Source organism: Anguilla anguilla, chromosome 10 (genome assembly GCF_013347855.1).
Source record: "Anguilla anguilla isolate fAngAng1 chromosome 10, fAngAng1.pri, whole genome shotgun sequence".
Classification (NCBI taxonomy): domain Eukaryota; kingdom Metazoa; phylum Chordata; class Actinopteri; order Anguilliformes; family Anguillidae; genus Anguilla; species Anguilla anguilla.
The window spans coordinates 31,795,250-31,818,464 of record NC_049210.1 but is presented as its reverse complement, the minus strand read 5'-3'; the positions used below and the strand labels follow the sequence as shown (position 1 = coordinate 31,818,464).

General features: G+C 49.2%; 2 protein-coding genes across 9 annotated transcripts in view; one reads left to right on the top strand and one right to left on the bottom strand.

Moving 5' to 3' along the window:
* The first annotated feature begins 31 nt into the window (after positions 1-31).
* Positions 32-11,017, top strand: LOC118237562 (nucleolar protein 56-like). The gene is made up of 13 exons (XM_035436444.1): positions 32-132; positions 2,907-2,996; positions 3,321-3,435; positions 3,735-3,902; positions 4,466-4,664; positions 5,122-5,309; positions 5,541-5,692; positions 6,029-6,129; positions 6,586-6,734; positions 7,507-7,628; positions 7,857-8,003; positions 8,096-8,179; positions 8,647-11,017. Exons 1-13 carry the CDS (start codon positions 130-132, stop codon positions 8,938-8,940), a joined length of 1,812 nt encoding a protein of 603 aa, XP_035292335.1. The 5' UTR covers positions 32-129; the 3' UTR covers positions 8,941-11,017.
* Positions 11,018-11,763: 746 nt separating this feature from the next.
* Positions 11,764-23,215, bottom strand: part of ubap2a (ubiquitin associated protein 2a) — a 30,211-nt gene continuing 18,759 nt past the window's right edge. For 3 of the 8 annotated variants that reach the window (XM_035436435.1, XM_035436436.1, XM_035436437.1), the window contains exons 12-27: positions 22,672-22,948; positions 21,808-22,112; positions 21,531-21,715; positions 20,970-21,186; positions 19,838-19,877; positions 19,260-19,455; positions 18,584-18,650; positions 17,867-18,056; positions 17,365-17,456; positions 16,878-16,928; positions 16,689-16,770; positions 15,358-15,729; positions 13,941-14,042; positions 13,207-13,292; positions 12,715-12,906; positions 11,764-12,100 (exon numbers count right to left, since the gene is read on the bottom strand). In XM_035436435.1, coding sequence (XP_035292326.1) covers positions 12,005-12,100; positions 12,715-12,906; positions 13,207-13,292; positions 13,941-14,042; positions 15,358-15,729; positions 16,689-16,770; positions 16,878-16,928; positions 17,365-17,456; positions 17,867-18,056; positions 18,584-18,650; positions 19,260-19,455; positions 19,838-19,877; positions 20,970-21,186; positions 21,531-21,715; positions 21,808-22,112; positions 22,672-22,948 — 2,550 coding nt within the window. In that variant the 3' untranslated portion in view covers positions 11,764-12,004. The remainder of the gene's footprint in view (positions 12,101-12,714; positions 12,907-13,206; positions 13,293-13,940; positions 14,043-15,357; positions 15,730-16,688; positions 16,771-16,877; positions 16,929-17,364; positions 17,457-17,866; positions 18,057-18,583; positions 18,651-19,259; positions 19,456-19,837; positions 19,878-20,969; positions 21,187-21,530; positions 21,716-21,807; positions 22,113-22,671; positions 22,949-23,215) is intronic. The other 5 variants (XM_035436439.1, XM_035436438.1, XM_035436440.1 and 2 more) reach the window with 5 other exon arrangements.

Here is a 23,215-nt window from a genome sequence, read left to right as displayed (position 1 = left end):
CCCAGCTTGCGATGTGAAATCTCGCGAAGTCGCGATACTCGCGCGAGACTTTTTTGCCGAGAACTGAGAGCAAGATCAGGCACAGGAAGCGAGGTGGTGCAACATACGAGACCCGAAAAGTTTTTAATTATGGTGAGAAACTTTAGTATATAGACACATCATAGATGAACAAAACGAGCAGCAAAAAATCCCTGCAGAATCGTTCTAAAATTTCAGCATTTTCTAAAATGATCGCGTGTGTTTTAAGGTCTGAGTAGAAATACTGCGAGCAAGAAATTACCTGCACGCAAGTTTTAGCTAAATCCCACGCTTTGAGACAAGCTGGTTAGCCAATATTAGCGTGCTGAGGCGTGGTGTTAAGCTAAGTAGCTATCTAATAATTGACGTTTCCATGGTCAGTTTTTGTTAGTGTTCAGTCAGTGAACGTTTGTTCACCGTTTCTAACCTTGTGCACCGTTTCTAACCAATGCATTTAATTCTTGCACAATTGCAGCTTGTTTGCAGCAAGATGTAAACAAGGCCGCAGAGTGCAATTTCATATTTAGATCAAAACACCCATTTGTCATCTTGGAAATGTTTCGATACTAGCAAACGTGCCAGATATACCAAAAATACCATTAACAGGCAAATCGCTAAATAGCAAGCTCACTTTCTGTGGTATTGACTTGGTGTTGTGAGCTTTTCGACATGTAGAAATACACGTGTGTTTACGGTCATACTTGCAGTCTGTTCTCTGTTTGCAAGCTACGATTCTTGGCAGGAAGACCTTCAGATCTAACGAGCTCAAATTTCAGCCGCAGGGACCACAGTGTACAAGAGATTGCTGTGTCGCCTTTGCTAATTTCAGTTTGTCATTTTAAGTTACAGTAGGTTGCTGGCCGTATAATTGTTTAAATTCTAGTCACCGTCATTTCGGTGTTTCTGTCAAGGAATATTCAGGAAGATTATTTTTCTTTTTTTTTGGTTTTATAAATCTGTCAGTCAACTAATATACAGCTAGTTACGTCGCACACGTGGTTCAGCCCGTCATGTGGCATTGTGGGGCGTTTCCTGGTTTAGTTTCAGTTGCTTGTTATTGTGTCTGTCTAAGCATGACGTGATTACTTCGTAGAATGTATTAATGCACATGTAGCTCAGGTCTTGGGAGATCGATTATGAGATATTTATTTATGTTTGCGATGTGTACTATATAGAGCTTGCTGCTCAAGGCCATATGTGGTATTAAGGTGTCAAGAATCTTTCATTACTGGGCACTTACCAAGCGCTTGGCAAACTTAGAATGTGACTCTAAAACAGTGGTCTCCAACCCTGGTCCTGGAGAGCTACAGGGTCTGCTGGTTTTCATAGTGACTCTGCACTTCATGAATCAATTAGAGCAGTTGATTACACAGTTAACTCAACTCACCTGGTGTCTTGGGTCTCAATTGGGTGCTGATTTTAAGGTGAAAACAAAAACCAGCAGACCCTGTAGCTCTCCAGGACCAGGGTTGGAGACCACTGCTATAAAACCTCTGGTTAACTACATTGTTCATTCTTCACTCTGCCATTGTACTGTGTTCTGGTGTTGACTTGTAAAGTGACCTGCGATTAGTTTTTTCCAAACTTGCCATCTTCACCTTCAAGCTAGACCTGGATATAACTGTGCAAAGCAAATGGCTCTGTGCTTCAGTTCTGGGAAATGAAAGTTAGTAGGAATGCAAGGGATTGTGTAGCCAATTGGATATGTGGAGCCAGTTTTGAACCCCCCCTACTCTTTTAGGGAAAATAGGGTCATAGGGTCTTTAATGACCTCAGTGAGTCAGGACCTCAGCTGTGAATGCCCTGGCCTGGGCCCATGTCACCTCCTAGTACCCCCACTCTGTTTTAAATTTCACTTAATTATATGTATATATAATTATACAGGGGCGATATAGCTCAGGAGGTAAGAGCGGTTGTCTGGCAGTCGGAGGGTTGCCGGTTCAATCCCCCACCCTGGGCATGTCGAAGTGTCCCTGAGCAAGACACCTAACCCCTAATTTCTCTGGTGAATGCGAGGCATCAATTGTAAAGCGCTTTAGATAAAAGCGCTATATAAATGCAGTTCATTTACCATTTACGTGTCACTGATGTAAGGGCCACTCACAAGCAATGGCTGGCATCCAGGTTCCAGTCATTATGGAGCATAAAAACCAGCAGGCTTTGGACAAACTTTTGGTCTGCTTCGGCGCCCCTGATCGGAATTCACAAAGAATGAATTATCAGTAATAAATCATCACCTCTTAAAAGAATATCTCTTAACTGTTGGGCACAGTGGGCTACTTTGAACCGCCACATTTGCATTACAAATAATGATTGCTGCAATTTAGATTGGTGTTGTCGGTACACTTTAATCAACAAAATTTGCATAATTTGAGACTGCACTTGTTTGCAAAGAAGGCAGTACCATGATGACCATGATAACTGTCTTTTGAAAAGGTACGACACAACAATCAAACTACATTTGAGTGTGGTTAGCTCTGCCATGCTTTAGCATGCAGTAGCAGCATTAAGCAATGCAGTGCCTGCCGGATCAGCACTTGCTTTGAAGCACTTTAATTTCCTCATTATTAAAGGAAATGTCAGAGGGCCAGACAGCCAATACCACTTGCAGAAATTTGGCACACTAATTTCTGGGACAATCCTTTTACAAGATGGCGACTCGTGAACGTGCAAAATGAGCGATGGTGTGTAGGCGGAAAATCGGGACCGGGCACACTTGATCCAGAGCATAGTACCTTCCACAAGGAAGATGTTGCTGACACCATGTTCGTCAACAACGTCGCTTTCCCTGGAGGTCTCCCATCCAAGTACTAGCCAAATCCACACCTGCTTAGCTTCATTTAGCGCTAGCCGATTACCTGACCGTCTCTGTTTCTTTGTCCCCCCAGGTGCTGCTGCATGTTCTGTTCGAGCATGCTGCAGGCTACGCGCTCCTCGCCGTCAAGGAGGTGGAGGAGATCGGCATGCTGCTGCCACAGGTCACGTGGCGTCCATAAGCAGCTCATTCTTTCTTCCCCTTTTATCCGATGTGCAGATCGCAGTTTCTGTTCCGTCTGTGTTAGGCCGGTGTAAAACAGTGCTCTTTCGTTTTCAGAATATTTCAGTATTTATTATAACTGTTTGGATTAAGCTGTAAGGTTGAATAGAATTCAAGCGTACCAGTTAGTGACCTATCTAGATTATGTATAATTCATTTTGTGACTACTGTGCATGGAGGCAGCAGTCGTGTATGCAGTAGTAGGTTTACCCATTACGTTTTCACTAAGCTCACTGTGTTTTTCTGACTTACTGTGCTGTTCCAGGTGGAGGAGAGCATCCTGAACATTGGGAAGTTCCACACGGTGGTGAAGCTCGCTGCCTTTTTCCCTTTCAAGTCAGCGCAGACTGCACTGGAGAACATCAACGCCATCTCTGAGGGTGAGGGCACGGAGGGTGACCCAGGGGTCAGGTAGTTTAAACTGGTGTTTCGGGGCTGGGCTAGAACAAAAGCCTTCACCTGCACGTCCCTCCCTTCCCAGACAGGATAGGGAGTCCTGATCTTAGAGAGTAAGATATTGACAGTTTGTTGATTGATTTGCACCTTCTTTACATCCGCCGTGTTTGTCTTGGATAATGATTAATGGTTATAATGATGACATTGTATACATCTGAAACACAGAGAGGATAATTCCGTCCCCTATTATAAAGAAAATGCACTCCGTCTTGTCCCTGCTCAGGAGTTGTGCACGCAGACCTGAAGCTCTTCCTGGAGACCAACCTGCCCCCTGCTGGGAAGAAGAAGAAGTCGCTGCTGGGGGTGGGCGACGCGAAGATCGGGGCGGCGCTGCAGGAGGAGCTGGGGTTCTCCTGTCAGACCGGGGGCGTGGTCGCTGAACTACTCAGAGGTAAGAGGAGGGACCCAGGGGCATGATGTCATCACAGTCAAATCCTGCTTGGATTACTCTATAGTGACCTGACCATGTATTTCCTCCTTTTGATGAACTGAACGTTGATGGTCTTTTGCCTGTGTAATACCCCACTGTGAGAGGTTAAAGGCTCATATCTTTCTGCTTCCTCCCCTTCTTCTATCACTAATAAAGGGTGTGACTCGCTGTTTTAACCCTTTAAGGTGTTCTTAACTGAACATTCTAATGATGATATAAGAATCACTACTGGTGGAGTTCTAGAACACTGATGTAAAATTTTGAAAAAGCATTCTAAAAACCTTAATCTTCGAAGGGATAATTTTCTGGCTTTAAAAAAAGATTCATAGAGCAGTGTCAGTGAACACAAAAGGATGTTTAGGTGGGCCTGTATTTTATCCAGTCAGTGGAAGGAGTTTTTCAGTGGCCTTTTCACAGTGGAATTGACGGACAGTGCAAAGCAGCCCTCCGCTCCCCCAGTTCTTGCAGGTGATTACCTCACTTCCTGTCTCCTCCTTACCCATCATGCCCTGCTTCCCCCTCAGGCGTGCGTCTGCACTTCCACAATCTTGTGAAGGGGCTGACGGCCCAGGCAGCCTCCAAGGCCCAGCTGGGCCTGGGCCACAGTTACTCCAGGGCCAAGGTCAAGTTCAACGTCAACCGGGCCGACAACATGATCATCCAGTCCATCGCTCTACTGGACCAGCTGGACAAGGACATCAACACCTTCTCCATGAGAGTGCGGTAGGCCCACACCTCTCCTTCTGTCGTTCCTTCTCTTCACCTATCACACTCTCCCCATATGGCTGTCCTTTCCCTTCTTCAGAATGTGAATGTCAGAAACAGTTTTCAGATTTCATGGCTTGTATTTAATGACCAAACTCTGATGATGTACTGACATTTCATGTAAAAAGACTGCAGGTGAAGTGGGTATGGGGTAATGGTTGTGGAAACACACCCGTTTCCCATATAAAGTGTGTGCCTGAGCAGGTGATATCTTATATTTTTCATTGTCAGAAAAGTAATACTTTTTTTCACAATAACACTTCTCATTGACATACTTTCCTTACTCCTCCTCCATTGCGCTCGCTGGCTCGCTCACTCACTCACACACACTCTCTCTCCCTCTCTCACTCACTCACTCACTCACTCACTCACTCACACACTCTCTCTCTCCCTCTCTCACTCACTCACTCTGCAGTGAGTGGTATGGGTACCACTTCCCGGAGCTGGTGAAGATCGTGAGCGATAACTCCATGTACTGCCGCCTGGCGCAGCTCATCGGGAACAGGAAGGAGCTGTCGGAGGAGAGCCTGGTGGCGCTGGAGGAGGTGGTGATGGACAGCGCCAAGGCCCAGTCCATCCTGGAGGCCTCCCGCAGCTCCATGGGTCAGTCCTGCCGTGCCCGGTTTGGTCCTCTACCCTTATATGTATATATATGTGGCACACACATGTATGATATTTATGCTAATAGCATTAAACGTGCAGTTGGATGTCAGACATCCTGGGAAATCCTTATTGAGAAGTAAATAAGTATGGCCCCAGAATGGGCTCTGATGACTGAATTGCTCTAATGACTGTTAGGCTCACTAATGTGTCCCTCCTCCCCAACACACACAGGTATGGACATCTCCCCCATCGACCTGATAAACATCGAGAGCTTCTCCAGCCGGGTCATCTCGCTGAACGAGTACCGGCGGGAGCTGCAGGAGTACCTGCGCTCCAAGATGGGCCAGGTGGCCCCCAACCTGGCCGCCCTCATAGGGGAAGTGGTACGCACCTGTCTCTCGCCTTACCTGTGATAGGCCATCAGACCTGCCATTCCCTCATCTCATCAGACTTGTGATTGGCCATCAGACCTCCCATTCTCACATCTCACCTTACTTGTGGTTGGCCATCAGACCTCCCATTCTTATGTCTGACCTTAACTGTGATTGGCCATCAGACCTGCCATTCTCACGTCTCACCTTACCTGTGATTGGCCATCGGCCCTGCCCTTCACACCTCTCTTACCTTCCCCTACCTCCACTAGAGGAACACGTTGCTGTGATGCAGGGTGGGGCAGTGCTTTGACCGTGTGTTTGACCGTGAGCTGGTCTGGTCCTCAGGTCGGGGCACGCCTCATCTCTCACGCCGGCAGCCTAACCAACCTGGCCAAGTACCCAGCCTCCACCGTGCAGATCCTGGGCGCGGAGAAGGCCCTGTTCAGGTACTGGCCACTCCCCCACGGCACAGCCAATGAGAGCCCTGAAAGAGAGGTGTGCTGTTAAACTGAAGCACACTGCGTGCTCTGTAAGGTTGCAGGGGGGATGGGTTCAGTTCTACTACAGTTCAGAAAATGTAGTTATTGGAAAGTCCAGAATGTTCCATAGGAATTTGTCAACTAATAAATTGAAATGAATTGACCCCAGAGAGGATGCAGTCCCAAAGAATAGAATAGAATAGAATTAAATGGATTCAAATGGAATGGAACAGAATAGAATACAACAGAACAGAATGGGATGGAATATACTTTGATTTCCAGTGGGGAAATTTATCTTGCCATCAGTAATTAAAAACAAAAATGCAGATGTTTAAAATCACTTGCACAATTATGAGCTGTAAAGTTGGGCCAGATTAAGGGGGTGTTGAGAGTTGACTGTACCGCCGTTCGCTGCACGTCCAGGGCTCTGAAGACTCGGGGAAACACGCCCAAATACGGGCTGATCTTCCACTCCACCTTCATCGGCCGCGCAGCCGCCAAGAACAAAGGCCGGATCTCCCGCTACCTGGCCAACAAGTGCTCCATCGCCTCGCGCATCGACTGCTTCTCAGGTGAGGGCGGGGCTGTGGGTGGGGCATAGCGCACCAGGTGGGACAGGTGACAGTTAGAGCGTAAAATGGCCAAGACCTTGGAACCATAAGAATATTTGGGCATTTGGAGTTAAATGGGGGCAGAGGGAAATGGGGTTGGGTGAAATGGGGTGGGGTGAAATGGGGTGGAGGGAAATGGGGAGGAGGGCAATGGGGTGGGGTGGAATGGGGCGGAGGGCAATGGGGTGGGGTGGAATGGGGTAGAGGGAAATTGGGTGGGGTGAAATGAGGCGGAGAGAAATGGGGTGGAGGGAAATGGGGTGGGGTGAAATGGGGATGGAATTAAAAGGGGGTGGGGTGGAATGGGGCGGAGGGCAATGGGGTGGGGTGGAATGGGGCGGAGGGAAATTGGGTGGGGTGAAATGGGGCGGAGGGAAATGGGGCAGAGGGAAGTGGGGTGGAGTGGAATGGGGCGGTAGAAGGGGTGTCTTCAGGCTGTGTGCAGTGATGCGCATATTTTTCGTCAACAGTATCTCACCTTCGGGTGGATGTTGAGAGATTTAAACTGAGCCACACCTGTGGTCATCCGCAGACACACGCGTCTCTCTGCTACGGCCAATCACTGACCTCCCTGCCCGTGTGCGTTTCCCTCTGTCCGATCTGATCTTTCTCCTTTCTCTCTCCCTGCATCCGCATCTCTCTCTCTCGTCTCCGTCCCTGTACCCATCTCTCCCTCTTCCCTCGTTCATCCCACGCCCCCTCCCTCCTTTTCTCCATCTGTCCTGTCCCGTAGAGGTCCCCACCAGTGTTTTTGGGGACAAGCTGCGGGACCAGGTGGAGGAGCGCCTGTCCTTTTACGAGACGGGCCAGGCACCGCGCAAGAACCTGGACGTCATGAAGGAGGCAGTGGGCCAGGTAAGCACTTATACGTCCGCCCGTGAACTGTTATAAGCAGTCATAAATGGTTATAAGGTTTGGCCATTCAGAGTATGACCTACTGGATGTAAGGATGGTGATGATGTGATGATATAATAGGAGTAATTGTAGTCCTCATCGTAATGATAAAAATAATGGACGGTGAAGGGGAAAACTCACCTCAGGCAAGGGTCACTGCATACCCTTTACTTCCCCATCGCTCTCCAGGCGGCAGAAGTGGCAGCGGAGATCAAGCGAAAGCTGGAAAAGAAAGAGAAGAAGAAGAAGAAAAAGGAGAGGAAGAGGCTGGAGGCCCTGTCCACGGCCGAGGGAGAGGAGGAGAGCGAGGCGAAGCAGGCGGAGCTGAACGGAGAGGTCAGGAACAGCTGTGGTTCTGAGAAGAGGGTGTGTGTGCACCAGAGTACATTTAACCCCCCCCCCCCCCCCACCCTCGTCACTCTCCACAGGAGAACGAGGACACAGAACCTCCCGCGAAGAAGAAGAAGAAGAAGAAGCAGGAGGCTGAGGAGGAGGCGGAGAGCATAGACCAGGTGAGCGGCGCGACAAACGCGGACTCTAGGGGGCGCTCTCGAGAGCCGGGTCCAGTCCATCGCCGGAGCTCAGGATGGAGATGAGGGTGGCAGCTCTGTGGGAGGAGTTTTAGCGAAGGAGAGAAGGTGACGTCCAGCAGGGCATCCCTCTGCTCCACCACCCAACAGTGGGGAGACTCAGGGCAATGTGGTGGGTAGCCAAAGCAGCAGACTGCAGAGTGTAAGGAAGTCATATGAAATCAGATCAATTTTATTTGTATAGCGCTTTTTACAGGAAACTTCCACCAAGACATTTTACAAAGTGGTAGAAAAGAGTAAAAACAGAATGAGAAGGAGCAGAGCAAGAACCGAGCAAAAACCAGGCCCGAACCGTCAAATAGCAAGTAACAAGAAGTGGCAGCAGGCAGTTCTGTCCACTGTTATCACAGCTATATCCTCAGTTACGTTATTTATCCGTCCCCTCCCAGGAGAATGGTGCGACCGCAGAGACAGAAACCCCCTCGAAGAAGAAGAAGAAAAAGAAGCAGCAGTTGGAGGAGGAGGAGGAAGCGACAGCGACGGTGGAGACGGTGGAGACGGTGGAGGCGGAGGAGGGGGCGGAGCCTGAGGAAAACGGACTGGAGGACCAGCCTCCGACCAAGAAGAAGAAGAAGCGAAAGAGCGAGGCGATGGAGGCGGAGCCCACGGCTGCAGAGGAGTCCGCCTCGGCGGAGAAGAAGAAGAAGAAGAAGAATAAAGGCGCGGAGGAGGCGGGCGAATAGAGGGGGCGGTCCCGCACACCGGACTGTGGTTAGGCCCTCTTCGCTTCACAGCGGCTGTATTTTCTATCGACTGATTTTATTTATTTTTTTAAAAAAGCTCCCGTGTGACACGTCCTGTAGCTGTGAGCTAAGGTGTTGCTTGTTTATAGAAACAGTTAATGCGGGCAGAAATCAGAACGGTTCTGTGACTGCGGTTCGCCAACGCGCTCAAAGTGTTCCAAGTGTTAATTGGATTGAAATCCCTTTCCGCCATCAGCTGAAGCTCCTAATTGGCTGCCAGGGGACTGTGTGGTCACAGTGTCCATGTGATCAGTGGTTCCTGTGTGAATGTGCATGTAGTCCATGGCAGTCAGGTGCACGAAGCATCAATTCTTACCCATTTCAAACACTTCATGTTCAACTGTGAGAAATCAGCAATTGTGTTGTTGCTGCTCCCTGTTCTAAAACTGACGATATTTGTAACAGTTTTTTTCTAGGAATCACCCACTTCTAAACTCACAACTTCTCCAATGTTTCACAGCTACTTTGAGTCTGAAAAGATTTTCATGGAAACATTTTACTTTCAGCAAATTTCAAGGTATGTCTAACCTGATTTCATGCGGAGGAGTCTGTATAAGGATTTCCCAAATCGTCTTTTTCTGTATTTTAACCCCCACCTACATTGGTAGGGTTTTAGTAACGTTAGTAACTGAGCCTCTGAAATGGCAGTACTGTTTTTTGCATGTTTTGATCGGCCAAAACTGAGCTTTTGTTAAAAGAACCTTTCACAATAATACCCTTGATTGCAATCACTTACTGGTTTAACCAAGCAGATTTTTGGGGAAGTGGCTTCCCCACATTGCTTATAATTGTAAATTTTATGAATAATAAAGAAGTTCGGCAGTAGGAGAAGTACGGGAGTTTGATCTATTTAGCACCGTCAGATGTGCATATTTGCATTTTCAAAAGGCTGACTATAAAATATGATTGCTGTTTACCATAAGCCAGTCGCGCCGATGGTCGCTGTCCTCTGTCGGCTCTTCGGAAGGCAGCAGTTTGTAATTGCACCGTCCGTCTTGAATTCAAATGAATATTGATGGACTAAAGTCTCAGATGAATGTTAAGTCTATAAAACAAATGGGTAGTTACTTGTGTAATTGGGCCTGTCTCTCTAGCTTCAGCACAGACTCCAGAGTGGTTCAGTGTGTGAAGGCACTTGCTCCAAGTGCAGGCTGGGATCTGTAGTCTTTAGATAACATGACTCTGGGCTACGTCATTAGTCAACAGGAATCCATAGTGGGGGAACTCTATTGGCCACATCCCACTAGGGTAGAGAGGGATCAAGTCAATCAGTGCTGTGCTCAAGATGAAGAAATTGGTGCTAATTTTGATAAATTATTTGGTACAGTTTCCTTTTATAGTTTAACTGGCTAAGACAAGAAAATCTGTGGGCTGGGTTTCCATAAGAGCTGAATCTGCATCTGAACCTTAATCCAAATATTCTGGTAAAGCTGCATCAGTTGCTTCAGTTTTATTCTTCATTAGCTGCACCACCACCGATTCCATCTCAGACCCTGGAGAGTACTACCATCAGAACACCTTTTTTCCTCTGGTTGTGACAGTGGATAAGGACACACAGTGTCGCTGATGCAAAGCACCATTCAGCTACTTGAGTGCCAATAGCTCCCTCTTGTGGAGAAAAGTCAGCCTGCTAAACGTGAGTGAGTTACAAGCCAGATCCAAGGAGTGCTTTGCATCAACAAAAAAAAAAAGCAAGGGTCAGTTCTTTATGGGTTCAAAGAAATTTGCTGCACTGCGCTGACATTTTTTTAACCATTCCTGTATTATGTAGATGCATCCATAGTGGTGTTTTTTTTAGGCTGCTTAATAAAGTTTTGTAAAAAGTCTCTCGTTCATGCCATTATTCTTCAATGCATAAAGGAAACTACTTTAAAAACTGTCAAAAAATGTTTGTAAAAGTTCCATCATATACACGTTTTCAAGAGGCAGTAAGAAGGGTTCCTGCAAGGCACAACTGTAAATATTTTGTTGCTACTATTTTTGAAAACTAAAAATAAAAAATACTAAATTTTCCCCAGCATGTTTATTGGAGTGCTTTTATTTTGAAAAATCATTCACTGGGCTCTGAGGATCCTGCAGCCAGAAGTCCCAAACTGAATACCAGTGAATCCAGTATCAAGCTAGGTTTATGTACAAACACACATCATTTTTTACCCCGATCTGCTCAAATCTATTAACTTGACCAGTCCACAACCGTGTGTGTGGTGTAATATTGCTGCAAGTTTGCATGAAAGTTAAATGAATCACAGACATTCTGTAAACTGTTCAGAATTTTTATTTGATGGGCAATAAGGATTAAAATGAAATAAAATATCAAACTGACCAGTGATTTGTTTTTGCCCCCCCCCCCACTCCCTCCCCCATTGAGGATGTACTGCCAGTCAAGGAGCATGGGAGTCGGCATCAGCAGCCACTCCCCACCACCTTTGACAAAGAATGGGCAAACTCTAGAAGACCCAGGCAACAACAAAAAAAAAAAAATCTAAAAAATGACCTGTATATTAATGACAGTTTCCATCATTTATAGTGTATAAAAAAATCCCATTTTTCATGGTGCTAGCCAGTGCCCCCCCCCCCCCCTTATTTTTAAAAAGTTATATTTTTTTAAAGTTCTCTCCTTTTAAGTTTTCTTTTTTCTTTTTAATGCACTTTCATCTTTTCTACAACTTTTGGAAAAAAAAGTAAACAAAAACATCCTTCAAAAACAAAAATGCAGAAACCACATTGTCCTACTGTTACATATACAGTATATATATAAATACATACATAAATATTTTACATGTACAACGACAGCAAAAAAAAAAAAAAAAGGAAAAAAGGAAAAATAAATGAGAGCTGGGTTTAAAGGAGGGGGTGTCGGTAGTGTGCGTGTGTGTGCATGTATGTATGTATGTGTGGGTGTGTGGGTTTAGCTTTACACCACAAATGGATCTGACCAGTCAGTACACGTTCCTTCCCCTCTCTTGGGGTACACAGAGGTAGGAGGTCACATGGGGCCCCCCACTCAGTTTCCCCAGTAGGGGGAGCCACCGTAGCTGGACTTGGTGACCTGGGTCTTCTGCTGCATGCTGCTGGACTGGCTGCGCTGGCTTGGGCCGCCCTGCAGAGGGTGACAGACACATGTTACTCAGGCAACGTGCTGTGTGAGAGGTGGGGGTGTGCAAGTGTGGAGGACAGTCCCCACAAAGCAGAGACAGGTGAGGGAACACACGCTGAGGTGTGTGTGTAGATGTGCTGGAAAGCATGGCTTAAAGTTCTCTGGCACTACACAGGGAATATGGTATGCGGCTGATTTAGATCAATGAAACATATACTTGGCTTGTAACGTAATTTCAATAAAGCAGAAACACCACTGCACATTGGTTTTTGTTTAGGGTGTCTTAACCAGTCACATTCAGCTGTCCAATGCATTATTCCAATGGTTTGCAAGGGGACATTATATAGACCACCACAGTAAATTTAAGGTGTGTGAAGGTATATAAGCTTCATGGTACTCGGGTATATTAGCTTACCGGCTCACCTGGCCATCCTGTGTGAGGTGTATAAAGGTATATAAGCTACACTGTACTCGTGTATATTAGCCTAGCGGCTCACCTGGCCATCCTGTGTGAGGTGTATAAAGGTGTATAGAGGTATATTAGCCTCGCGGCTCACCTGGCCATCCTGTGTGAGGTGTATAAAGGTGGATAGAGGTATATTAGCCTAGCGGCTCACCTGGCCATCCTGTGTGAGGTGGTGGTGCAGCAGCTGGGAGTGGGGCTGCTGGTGCGCAGGCAGGATGTGGAGGAAGGGCGCCGGGGCGTAGCCGGGGGCTCCACCGGGGTTCAGGGGTCCTGTCCCTCCCAGCGCCGAAGGCAAGCTGAAGGGCGGCGGGGTCCCGGTGTGGAATCCCTGCTTGTCAAAGGACTGCAAATAAGGGGGGGGGGAGGGGTGGTGAAGTAACAAAAACTGACAATTAAACATCCCCTGTTGCTCATAAACACATATGAATGGACCACTCTCTCACACTGTAAGCTGCTTTGGACAGGAGCCTCTACATTAATGTCATGTAATAACATAAAGGGCACAAGGGAAACTGCAGTGTCACTCCTTCAGTTATAAATAACTGTTTAAGAATTATCCTGGCAACCCCAGCCTGATCAGTTGGACTCCAGTTTCATCTGAAGCTCCAGAGGTTAGGGACTGAGGGCACAGACGGGCTCTCACCTGGGTCTTGTTGTAAACAGAAGTGGTCATGTCTGGTACTCCGGCGTTGCTGGAGGTCACAGAGATTCCTGTGGGAAACGGAAGAGCTTCACTGAGGTTTATCAGTGTTATAGTCCCTCAGTATTCCAGTCCCACTACAGACTCTCACAACCCCGCCACTGAACCGGACTACAGACACACACAACCGCACTACAGACTCTCACAACCCCGCTACCGAACCAGACTACAGACCCACAACCGCACTACAGACTCTCACAACCCCGCTACCGAACCAGACTACAGACCCACAACCGCACTACAGACACACACAACCGCACTACAGACACACACAACCGCACTACAGACTCACAACCCCTCTACCGAATCAGACTATAGACCCACAACCGCACTACGCATCTGTACTACACAGGCAAAACCACACCACAGATGATCTCAACTGCACAACACTCACGCAACCACACTATGGACACACAACCGTACTACAGACCAAGATCACCACACTACAGACCCATGCAAACGTACTAGACAGACAGACACAACCGCACTACACACCCACATTACAGACCAGCCCAACCACACTGCAGTTCCAGGCGACTGCAACACAGACCTACGCAACCACGCTACAGAGCGTAAAATGGAGAGACAGAGCGGGGTGAAGACTACATGACGTGCGAGCGTGCGCACGTATGCGCGTGCGTGTGCGTGTGCACGCGAGTGTGTGCGTGTGTTCTCACCTTTCCCCTGGCTGGCTGAAGCAGCTTTGGCCTGTGCTTGAGAGGAGCTGCTGTAGCCTCCTTTACTGTAGTCTCCTGGGCCCTGCGACAGATCATCGAACCCTGCCGGGGGGGGGGGGGGGGGGGGTAGGTCAGTCCCTAAACGCACTCTGTACCACAATAAACCAATCAGAGTGAATCAGCCAGAGAAGCACCACCACTCTGATTGCCCCAGACGATGACCCAGACTTGAACCACAACAAAACGATTACTCCCACTTCTTTGAGCCAATCGTCTTTGGTGTCTGATATTTGCGTCATTTATAGATTGTTAAAATTTACACGGCAGTGGTAGCACTGAGAGCACTTCATTTCAATGAAAAATAAAACAAAGAGGTGTCTGGCTCTAGATAGCTTTTTAAAGACCATGGGTTTTTAAGTTTGATGGTCTTGTTTTTCTCTCAACTTCGCAGCCTACAGCCATCTGATTTTAATTCCGTTACTTCCTCTTAATTATCGGCTAATAAGTCGTGCCTGTAGCTTGGTCGCTTGGTAGGGAGGGTGTTGCAACGTTGGTTTGAGTTTATATGTGAAGCCTGTACTCTCCTTCCGTACTTAGTCTTGCTGCAATATTGATTTAAGAAAAATGTATTTATATAATTATATTTTTTGTACCAACGTAAGGCGTCATAGATGGAATAGTTAGGACGATGACTACACTGCTGTTAAGAATACAGTAGCGTCATAAATTAAGACCACTGGAGCTGGGCATAGTGTGTGGGAAAAGTATTCTGAAAAAACCTACTAAGTCAGCCTACCCAGTTTTTCACAGGCCAGTCCAAAAATGTATTTCTGCGAACACCACTGCAGCTTACGCAACGAGTAAAGAAACCATAAATCACTCCTAGGGGTTTTATTTTTTCTTTCATATTACCCTGTGTGGCAAAAATAAATTTTGACGCAACTGTATTCTTAACAGCAATGTAAACGCAAAAACATTGTCTTATTTCATTCCGCTTCTATTACAAGTGCCATAATAAATTATGAACGACATACATTTATTGTGCCATTATTGCGAGTTGGCATATTATGGCAAAAATTGTATTTTTATCGGAACGCAAGTGAATCTGTGTAAAAAGCAGATTTAGAAATGTCCTGCGTTCCAAAGACGCAGCGTTCCGTGGGCTGGCTCGACCTCTGATCCGCATCGGTTACATGAACGCTAAGGGCAGAGCTTTCCGGAACGTTCCCGCCCGACGTTCCCGCCGCGGGCGAGCCCACCTGAGGCGAACGCGAGTGGATTGGCGTAAAAAGCAGATTTTTTTGTCCTGTGTTCCAAAGACGCGGCATTCCGCGGGCTAGCGCGACCGCTGATACGCATCAGCTGGTTACACGCGCGCTATGGGCGGAGCTTTCCGGAACGTTCCCGCCCGACCCACCTGAGGCGTAGGTGTGCTGCCCGTACGCGGCCTGCTGCTGCTGCTGCTGCTGCTGCTGGAACTGCGTGGAGGGGTTGCCCAGCCCGACGCCGTGCTGCTTGGCCGAGGCCGGCGGCATGAACATGGTGGGCCCGTACTGGAAGGCGCTGGGCACGCCCGGCACGCCCGGGTAGTAGGGCAGGCCCGTGTAGCCGTAGCCGGGCGGCAGGGCCGCGTTCAGGAAGGCCTGCTGCCCGCCGTGCCCGCCCTGCTGCTGGGGCGCCTGGCTCTGCGCCCCGCTCTGGCCCTGCGGGGCCTGCTGGGGCGGGGCCGACAGGCTGGTGGGCGGCGCCGGGGAGGCCGAGTCCGCCCGGCCGAACTTCGTCACTTCACCTGCGACCGGACAGAATAGACGTTATAGAGTCATATTAAAACAGGGGTTCACTGTTTTTTTTTTCCCCCCGTTTTTAAAGAGGACACAAGAAGGTTGGCGTTGACAAGGTCCAGGTGGTCACTGAGGGGAAACGACAGCTGCAGGGCAGAAACGACAGCTGCGATCTGTGTGCGTGTGTCTGTCCGTCAGTGAGAGAGAATCACTGCTAAATTGAAAGGACGATGCATATTGCGTTGTATCTGAGATGCTCGCCGTTTAACTGAAAGGACGGTGCAGTGTTGGCGTGCGTACAAGAGTGGCTGTGAGCGTTTGTGTGTGAATGAGAGTGTATGTGTGTGTTTAGAGAGAAGGGGAGGGACAGTAAGACTCCAGAGCAGGGGAGCGTACCTGAGTAAGGGGTAGTGTGTGAATGAGTGTGTAAAAGTGTCTGTTTAGAGAGAAAGTAATCAGAGGGTGTGCAGAGCAGGGGAGCGTACCTGAGTAAGGGGTAGTGTGTGAATGAGAGTGTAAAGGGTACTGTGTGAATGAGAGTGTAAAAGTGTGTTTAGAGAGAAAGGAATCAGAGGGTGTGCAGAGCAGGGGAGCGTACCTGAGTAAGGGGTAGTGTGTGAATGAGAGTGAGAGTGTCTGTTTAGAGAGAAAGGAATCAGAGGGTGTGCAGAGCAGGGGAGCGTACCTGAGTAAGGGGTAGTGTGTGAATGAGAGTGTAAAGGGTAGTGTGTGAATGAGTGTGTAAAGGGTAGTGTGTGAATGAGTGTGTAAAAGTGTCTGTTTAGAGAGAAAGGAATCAGAGGGTGTGCAGAGCAGGGGAGCGTACCTGAGTAAGGGGTAGTGTGTGAATGAGAGTGTAAAGGGTAGTGTGTGAATGAGTGTGTAAAGGGTAGTGTGTGAATGAGTGTGTAAAAGTGTCTGTTTAGAGAGAAAGGAATTGAAGGGTGTGCAGAGCAGGGGAGCGTACCTGAGTAAGGGGTATTGGCTAAACTCCCATCTCTGCCTGCCAGTGTAGCAGCTGGGCCAGGGAATGTGATTCCGTAGTAATCCTGCACAGAGACAACGGCAATGAGGCCCGGCCACACAAACACCGCCCCACACGGGTCACAGCCTGGGGTCAAGGGTCACAGCCTGGGGTCAAAGGTCACAGACTCACCATGGGCAGCCGTGACTGCAGCATCTGGAGATCCTCATAGCCGTAAATCTGCTTTGGGTGGGGGGGAAAACAGCAACAGGCGTCACAGCACAGCAAAGATAGAGTATCACTCACACACACGTATATGCTTTCCTCACTACTAACCAATAATTCATGCATTTAGCAAAGGCCCTTACAGTGCAGCATACTAGGCTAATGTGACACCAAACATGGAACACACCATCACAGAAAAAGCAAAATGTAAGCTGACAAAGCAAGAACAGTGTAGGCAAGGAATTCCAGCACATGACTTCAGCTGCCATAACTACAGCACACAGTGTGAACCATGTAAATGTTACAATAAAACCAAATCAACATTTTAAAAAGTTACCAGTTAGATGTATAGCTTACGTCACACTAATACAAACATTGCATAAAGTGTGTGCTGTATTATGTTTTACAGAATGTGCTCTGATTGGACAGCAGGGATGCAGGGGGGAAGAGTTACCGGATACGCGGGCAGCAGGCCTCCTGGACCCATGATGTACTGGTTCGGCAGCAGAGGGGGCACGCCCTGCGCCAGGTTAGGGGGGGCTTTACCTGCGGGGTAGAACAGGGGGTGAGAGAATGTTCTCACATCTTGTGTTTCAGATCCACAGTTCTAAACATGTTAACCAAATATGTTGGGCGGCAGTGTAGTATAATGGCTAAGGAGTTGGTCTTGTAACCTGAAGGTCACAGGTTCGATTCCCCGGTAGGACACTGGCGTTGTACCCTTGAGAAAGGTACTTAATCTGCATAGCTCCATTACATATCCAGCTGTATAACTGGATAGAATGCAAGTTGCTCTGCATAAGAGCATCTTCTAAATGCCTGTAATGTAATGTAATGTAAGCAGTGTGCTGTGTGTAGGTAAATGTCCTGCACTGAATACATGCGTGCACGTGTGTGTGTGTGTGTGTGTGTGTGTGTGTGTGTGGACAACGCAGCGCCGCAGCTCGCTCTCTCACCCGAGGAAGAGGACGGCAGGGGGGCGGTCCTGCAGACGGAGGGCACGGTCGTCCCGTTGGCGGTCAGGCCCAGCACCCCGGTCCCGTGCACGCTGCTGGTCACGCCGACCGCGCCGCCGCCCGCGGTCCCGTTGTTGCTGCTCAGGGGGGCGGAGACCGTGTGGGAGATGGAGCTGTCCACACTGGTGTGCTGTGGGGGTGGGGGTGGGGTGGACAGTCGAGAGTTATAACAGCACTGCTCCTCCTCACTTCCATCCATCCATTATCTAGCCCACTGGGCAGGGTCGCGGTGGGAGCTGGACCCTATCCCAGCATGCATTGGGTGAGCGGCAGGAATACACCCTGGAAAGTTTCCCAATTCATTGCATTGTACCTTACTTTCATTTCTAAAATCCGCTGCGTTCGGAAATACTGTATTTTTTAACTGTCGTGTTGATAGCAGAGCGACTTTTGAAAAATTAGAATGGAAAAAGGACTTGATTTAAAAAAATCTTTTCTCTTTTAACAAATGATTTACTTTGGCTAACTACGCATAACCGTGCCAAGAGCCCTTCTGTGTCTGAGGAAGTAGGATGGGGAGAGTGGTACCATTACACAGCCCGATAACATGGACAGCTTTTTAGAATAATGAATCTGCTTTCATTGCTGCTAAAGCACAGCTCTCTGAGCAGGAGGGGAAAGAGTCTCTCTGGGAGGAAGAGGAGGAAGAGTACTCACTGTGAGAGAGGAGCTGGAGGTGAGGGCCGAGGACTGTGAGCTGTTCGCATGGCTGCTCGACAGAGAGCTAGAGAGAGAGAGAGAGAGAGAAAGAAAAAAAAGAGAGAGAGGGGCAGAAGGGAAAGGAAAGAGAAATGGTGAATAGGTAAAGATTGTGTTTTGATAGCATCTCATTCATTCAGACGTCGTTTGAAACTCCTTTAGTAAGGAGTCGGAGATTCAGACAGTGAGGTTTCTCAACACGCTGACTTCAGTTATGTGCTTGTAGCCATCATTATCTCCACAGTCACATGATATGGACACACACTGACAAGAATTACGCACACAATGTACATTTGAGTACAACTGTTGCTACTTTTTAACATTGCTACTTTAAAAATGTTCAGAGTTACTAATATTTTCATTTTTATGTTTTAAATGGCACCAGGATCATCAGGAAAGGCACAAAAGCGATCACTTGTCAACAAATTATTATTACAACTAGAACCATTGTGAGCATTACCTCAGGATGGGTCAAACTGTTCTTATTTTCATTTATTGTTGTTTATGCTTTAACAGTGTGTGCCTATAGTTTGGCAAGCCGATACTGAACTGAATTAAAATGACAAAGAGAGGCGGGACAGACAGCTGCACCGTACACTCCTATAGGCCGAGAGGGGAGGGGGCGGGGTCTCACCTGTTCAGCGCGGGCAGGGGGGCGGAGGGCATCTCGGAGGCCAGGCTGGGCAGGGCGGAGTTGTGGGGGGGCACGGAGGGGGGCAGGAGGGCGGAGGGGGGTCGGGCGGAGCTGCCGCTGCTGCCCCCGAGGGCCGGAGACTCCGGCTTCGGGGTGGAGGAGGCCGACGTAGCTGAGGAGGAGCGATAGCCGCACCCTTCCGTCACGGTCATGGTTACATCATCAGTGACATCACACATGGCAAAACACAAGCACCCTTTCCTGCTGTTTGCACAGAACTGGGACCTCTAAGGGAAACACTGGACCTACTATTACTGTAAAAATGCTCAGGTTACCTGTATTAAATACAACTCCACACTAAAACACAAACCTGTGTTCTAATGAGTTTTGCGTGACTGCATTTCAGCCAAATATATTGCTTTCTATAAACAACTAGTCTTTTTAAAAAAAGAATGTCTAAATCAATGTGTTGTCCACGGCACCCTGACGTGTACGCTTGTCAGTTTTCCGCTGTAAGACTGCACCGTGTTAAGTGAGCTTCGCAAGCTCAGAGGCTGCCGCGTTCAGGCCGCACTTACTTTCGTGCGTCGCGGTGGTCCTGACGCCGTTGAAGCCGTTCTGCGAAAGCAACGAGAGAACACCTCGGTCAGAACACGCCCACACCCGCCGCACAAGAAGCCAACTTAAACCGGCAGTACGCTCAGCAAGGAGAGAGAACTTCAGGACCGAGAACCACCGGCGAACCACGTCCACGAACGCCGCCGTCGGTAATGCTCGGTGAGAACGCCGCGCCGTTTGAAGTCACTCCACGCCGCCGGGGCGTGGAGAAGTACGAGGCAGCCGTTCACCGGGGCTGGAATCTCGCCCAGACCTCCGTCTCGCGGCCACGCCATGGATGTATAAAGAGCAGGGTTACGCGAGATCACAGCGCAAAACAAAAAGTTTAAAGTGTTTAAAGTGGCTTTAGTTTATCTAGCTATGCAAAAGAAGAAAAAAAAGGCGAAGGAGATGGTACGCTCGCCCTCTAAATCAGAGTAGGACGGAGAATGGAGAGTTTTGTCTGTACATTCGGCAAATGCGAGTTTAGACACTTTCTCTTATTTCCAAATGTGTGCTAGGCGTTTTAATGACTTGCTGAAACGAGTAGCACCATTCATCAAACATGCGGGACCTCACAGAATTCCCATCTCTGGCTCACCGTACATTAGCATGTGAAGTCTGCCCTCAGAACTGTCAACCGTGACGTAACCAACCATGTGATATTTGGACCAATAGCTGAGAGGGGGAGGAGGTCGGAGAACAAGAAAGAACTTTTCCAAAAGTTCTCCCTGGAGGCCGTCGCACACTGCACCGTACGAACACACAACACCGCGTCTTTTTGTTCCTCAGTTGTTCTCATTGCTTCGTTTTGCTCAAAAAGTTCTACTTCTTACGAAGTACACTGCCTGCTTTACCGGAGGGACGACACCCTCAAGCAGCAGCTTGCAGTATCCATGTTTCACAATCAATCCCACAATCCTCCAGTCACTCTAGTCTCCTCCCCCAGGGCACCAAGTGCAGATGCTATCCTTACCGATTAGCCAATCAAAAGGATGGAGATATGCTTAGTTGTGCACATAGAATAAAATGTCCTGAAAAACTGCCTGGAAACTGCGGTAAAGATTACAGGCGATGTAGTGGGCGTGGTGTGGCGGACGAGGCGGTACTCACCGACACCGGAGCGGAGGAGGAAGAGGAGGAGGAGGAGTCTTGGCTCTGGGAGAACGGGAGGTGGGGGTGCGAGGGCGCGGCGGTCTCTACGCCACTCCCGGACGACGAAGAGGAGGAGGAGGACGACGAGGCGGCAGGGGGCGTGGCGGAGCTGGGAGGGGCCAGGGAAGAGGGCAGGCTGGACAGGGGGATAGAGAGGGAGCTACCCAGGGGTTCACTGTGAGAGAGGGAGAGAGACAGGGAGCAGGGGAGAGAGAGAGAGAGAGAGCAGGAGAGGGAGATAGAGAGTAAGAGATTAAGAGTGCGAAAGTGAACACGAGAGAGCACCAGAACTTCAGAAAATAGTAACATTATCTGTGATCCCAAAAACTGAGGTTGGGGGGAATTAATTAACAATTCACATTGCTAAATTCAACTAATCCGCTGTTGCATTTAAAAAATAAATAAAATAACCATAATAACAGACAGTATGTTGCATCTTGCACTTAAAACTCAGCTAGTGGGTTAACACGGGTGTGGGCTGAAATGTATTGATTTGTTCCAGACAGGGTCTGAGCGGACCTGATGGGTTTGGAGTAGAGGCTGTTTGGCGTCTGTGCCGCCGGCGCCGGCTCCCTGGTGCCGCAGCTGTCCGGCTGGCCGAAGTCGGGCAGGGCCGGCTCCGACCCGAAGTCCAGAGCCCCGAACTGCACGTTGAGCCCGGAGACGTCCGCGGAGCCGGGCATCTCCACCGCAGAGGAGGGGATCTGGCAACCGCAGGGGGAGGCGCAACCGTTACGGCGTCAGGCCCCGCCCACACACGCGCAGCCGTTTAAACGAGGCCGTTGCTCGGGGTTACCTTGGAGCTGGGGGGTATCCTGCGCTTCTGCGTCTTCATCTGCCTCTGCTGCGAGCCGCCGCTGACCTGGGGGTCCGTCGCCGCCGTCGACGACGCTTTGGCTCCCGGCGAGGGCCCGTCGCGGGACGGGGAGGGGTCGCGGGGTTTGGGGAAGGGTTCCAGGCCCGGGGGGGAGGGGGTGGGGCGCGTGGCGGGGCTGGCCGGCCGGGCCTGGGGCAGGGGCTCGGGCTGGGGCAGGGCGCTCTGCTGCCTCTGGGCCAGCTGGCTCAGGACCAGCGACGGCTCCGGCTGCGTCTTGAAGTCCCCTGGAGGAGAGACGGGCGGCCATTACGGATCGCTCCACAAGCGCAGTTTCCGCTTGCATCTGCAACCTCCTGTTCGCACTCTGTCATACAGCACTCCCAGTGCTGCCATCAAAGGCTCATCAACCCTTGTAGAGGGACTGTTACGCTCTAGGGGCTCAGGCCCTCAGAAAAGGGGCAGGAAGCCAAGCCAAGCTAGGACGAGCTAGGCTAACATAAGCTAAGGTAAATGAAGCCAAGGTAAGCCACGCTAAATTAAATATGGCTGGGTCAGTGTAGATGATGGGAGGATGAATATGTTGGAGTGTGTGTGTGTTCGTGTGTGTGAACTTGTAAGACTTGTCTTTGTGAGAACCAAATGTCCTCACAAGGATAGAAAGATGAGGAAACTTATGCAGCGTGGGGAGCTTTTGCTGGTCCCCACAAGTTCAAGAGGCTGTTTTAGGGTTAGGACTTAGGGTTAGGGTTACGGAATGAATGTAGTCAATAGGAAGTCCTCACAAGTATAGCAGTACGGGACTGTGTGTGTGTGTGTGTGTGTGTGTGTGTGAGCAATACTCACTGCTGAACTGGGAGGACAGCGTGGTGGCGGTGGTGGTCTGCACGGGAGGCTTGATGTCCCAGGCCGTCGTGGAGACCGCAGCAGGCGAAGCCGCCGTCACTGCTGGGGCTGGCGGTGGAACCCCTGCGGGGGCGCCGTTGCCCCCGGCAACGGGCGGCTGAGCGGGCCGCGGGCCCAGGCCCGATCCTTTCAGCTGATCCAGGACGGGAGGTCCAGATGCCTGAGGGGCCGGCTTAGAGCCACCAAGGCTCCCAAAACCAGACCCCAGGACAGAGGACTGAGGGGGAGGGAGATGTAGCATCAGATCTCATATACACAGTACTCCATATTTCATTTCACTCTAATACGTGAAGCGGTCTGTACACAGACAGTCAAAGACTGAGTGGAATGAAACTCCCCAGTGGGAAGATATCTCAGGAGGAACCTCAAAATAGAGGCCTATGGCCTCCACTGGCCGGCACAGTGTCAATAGTTAAAGCTAGGCTAAATACTAAAAGGGTGGTAATGGGGAATCTCAGAGATAATTGAAAATGGTATAAAATGT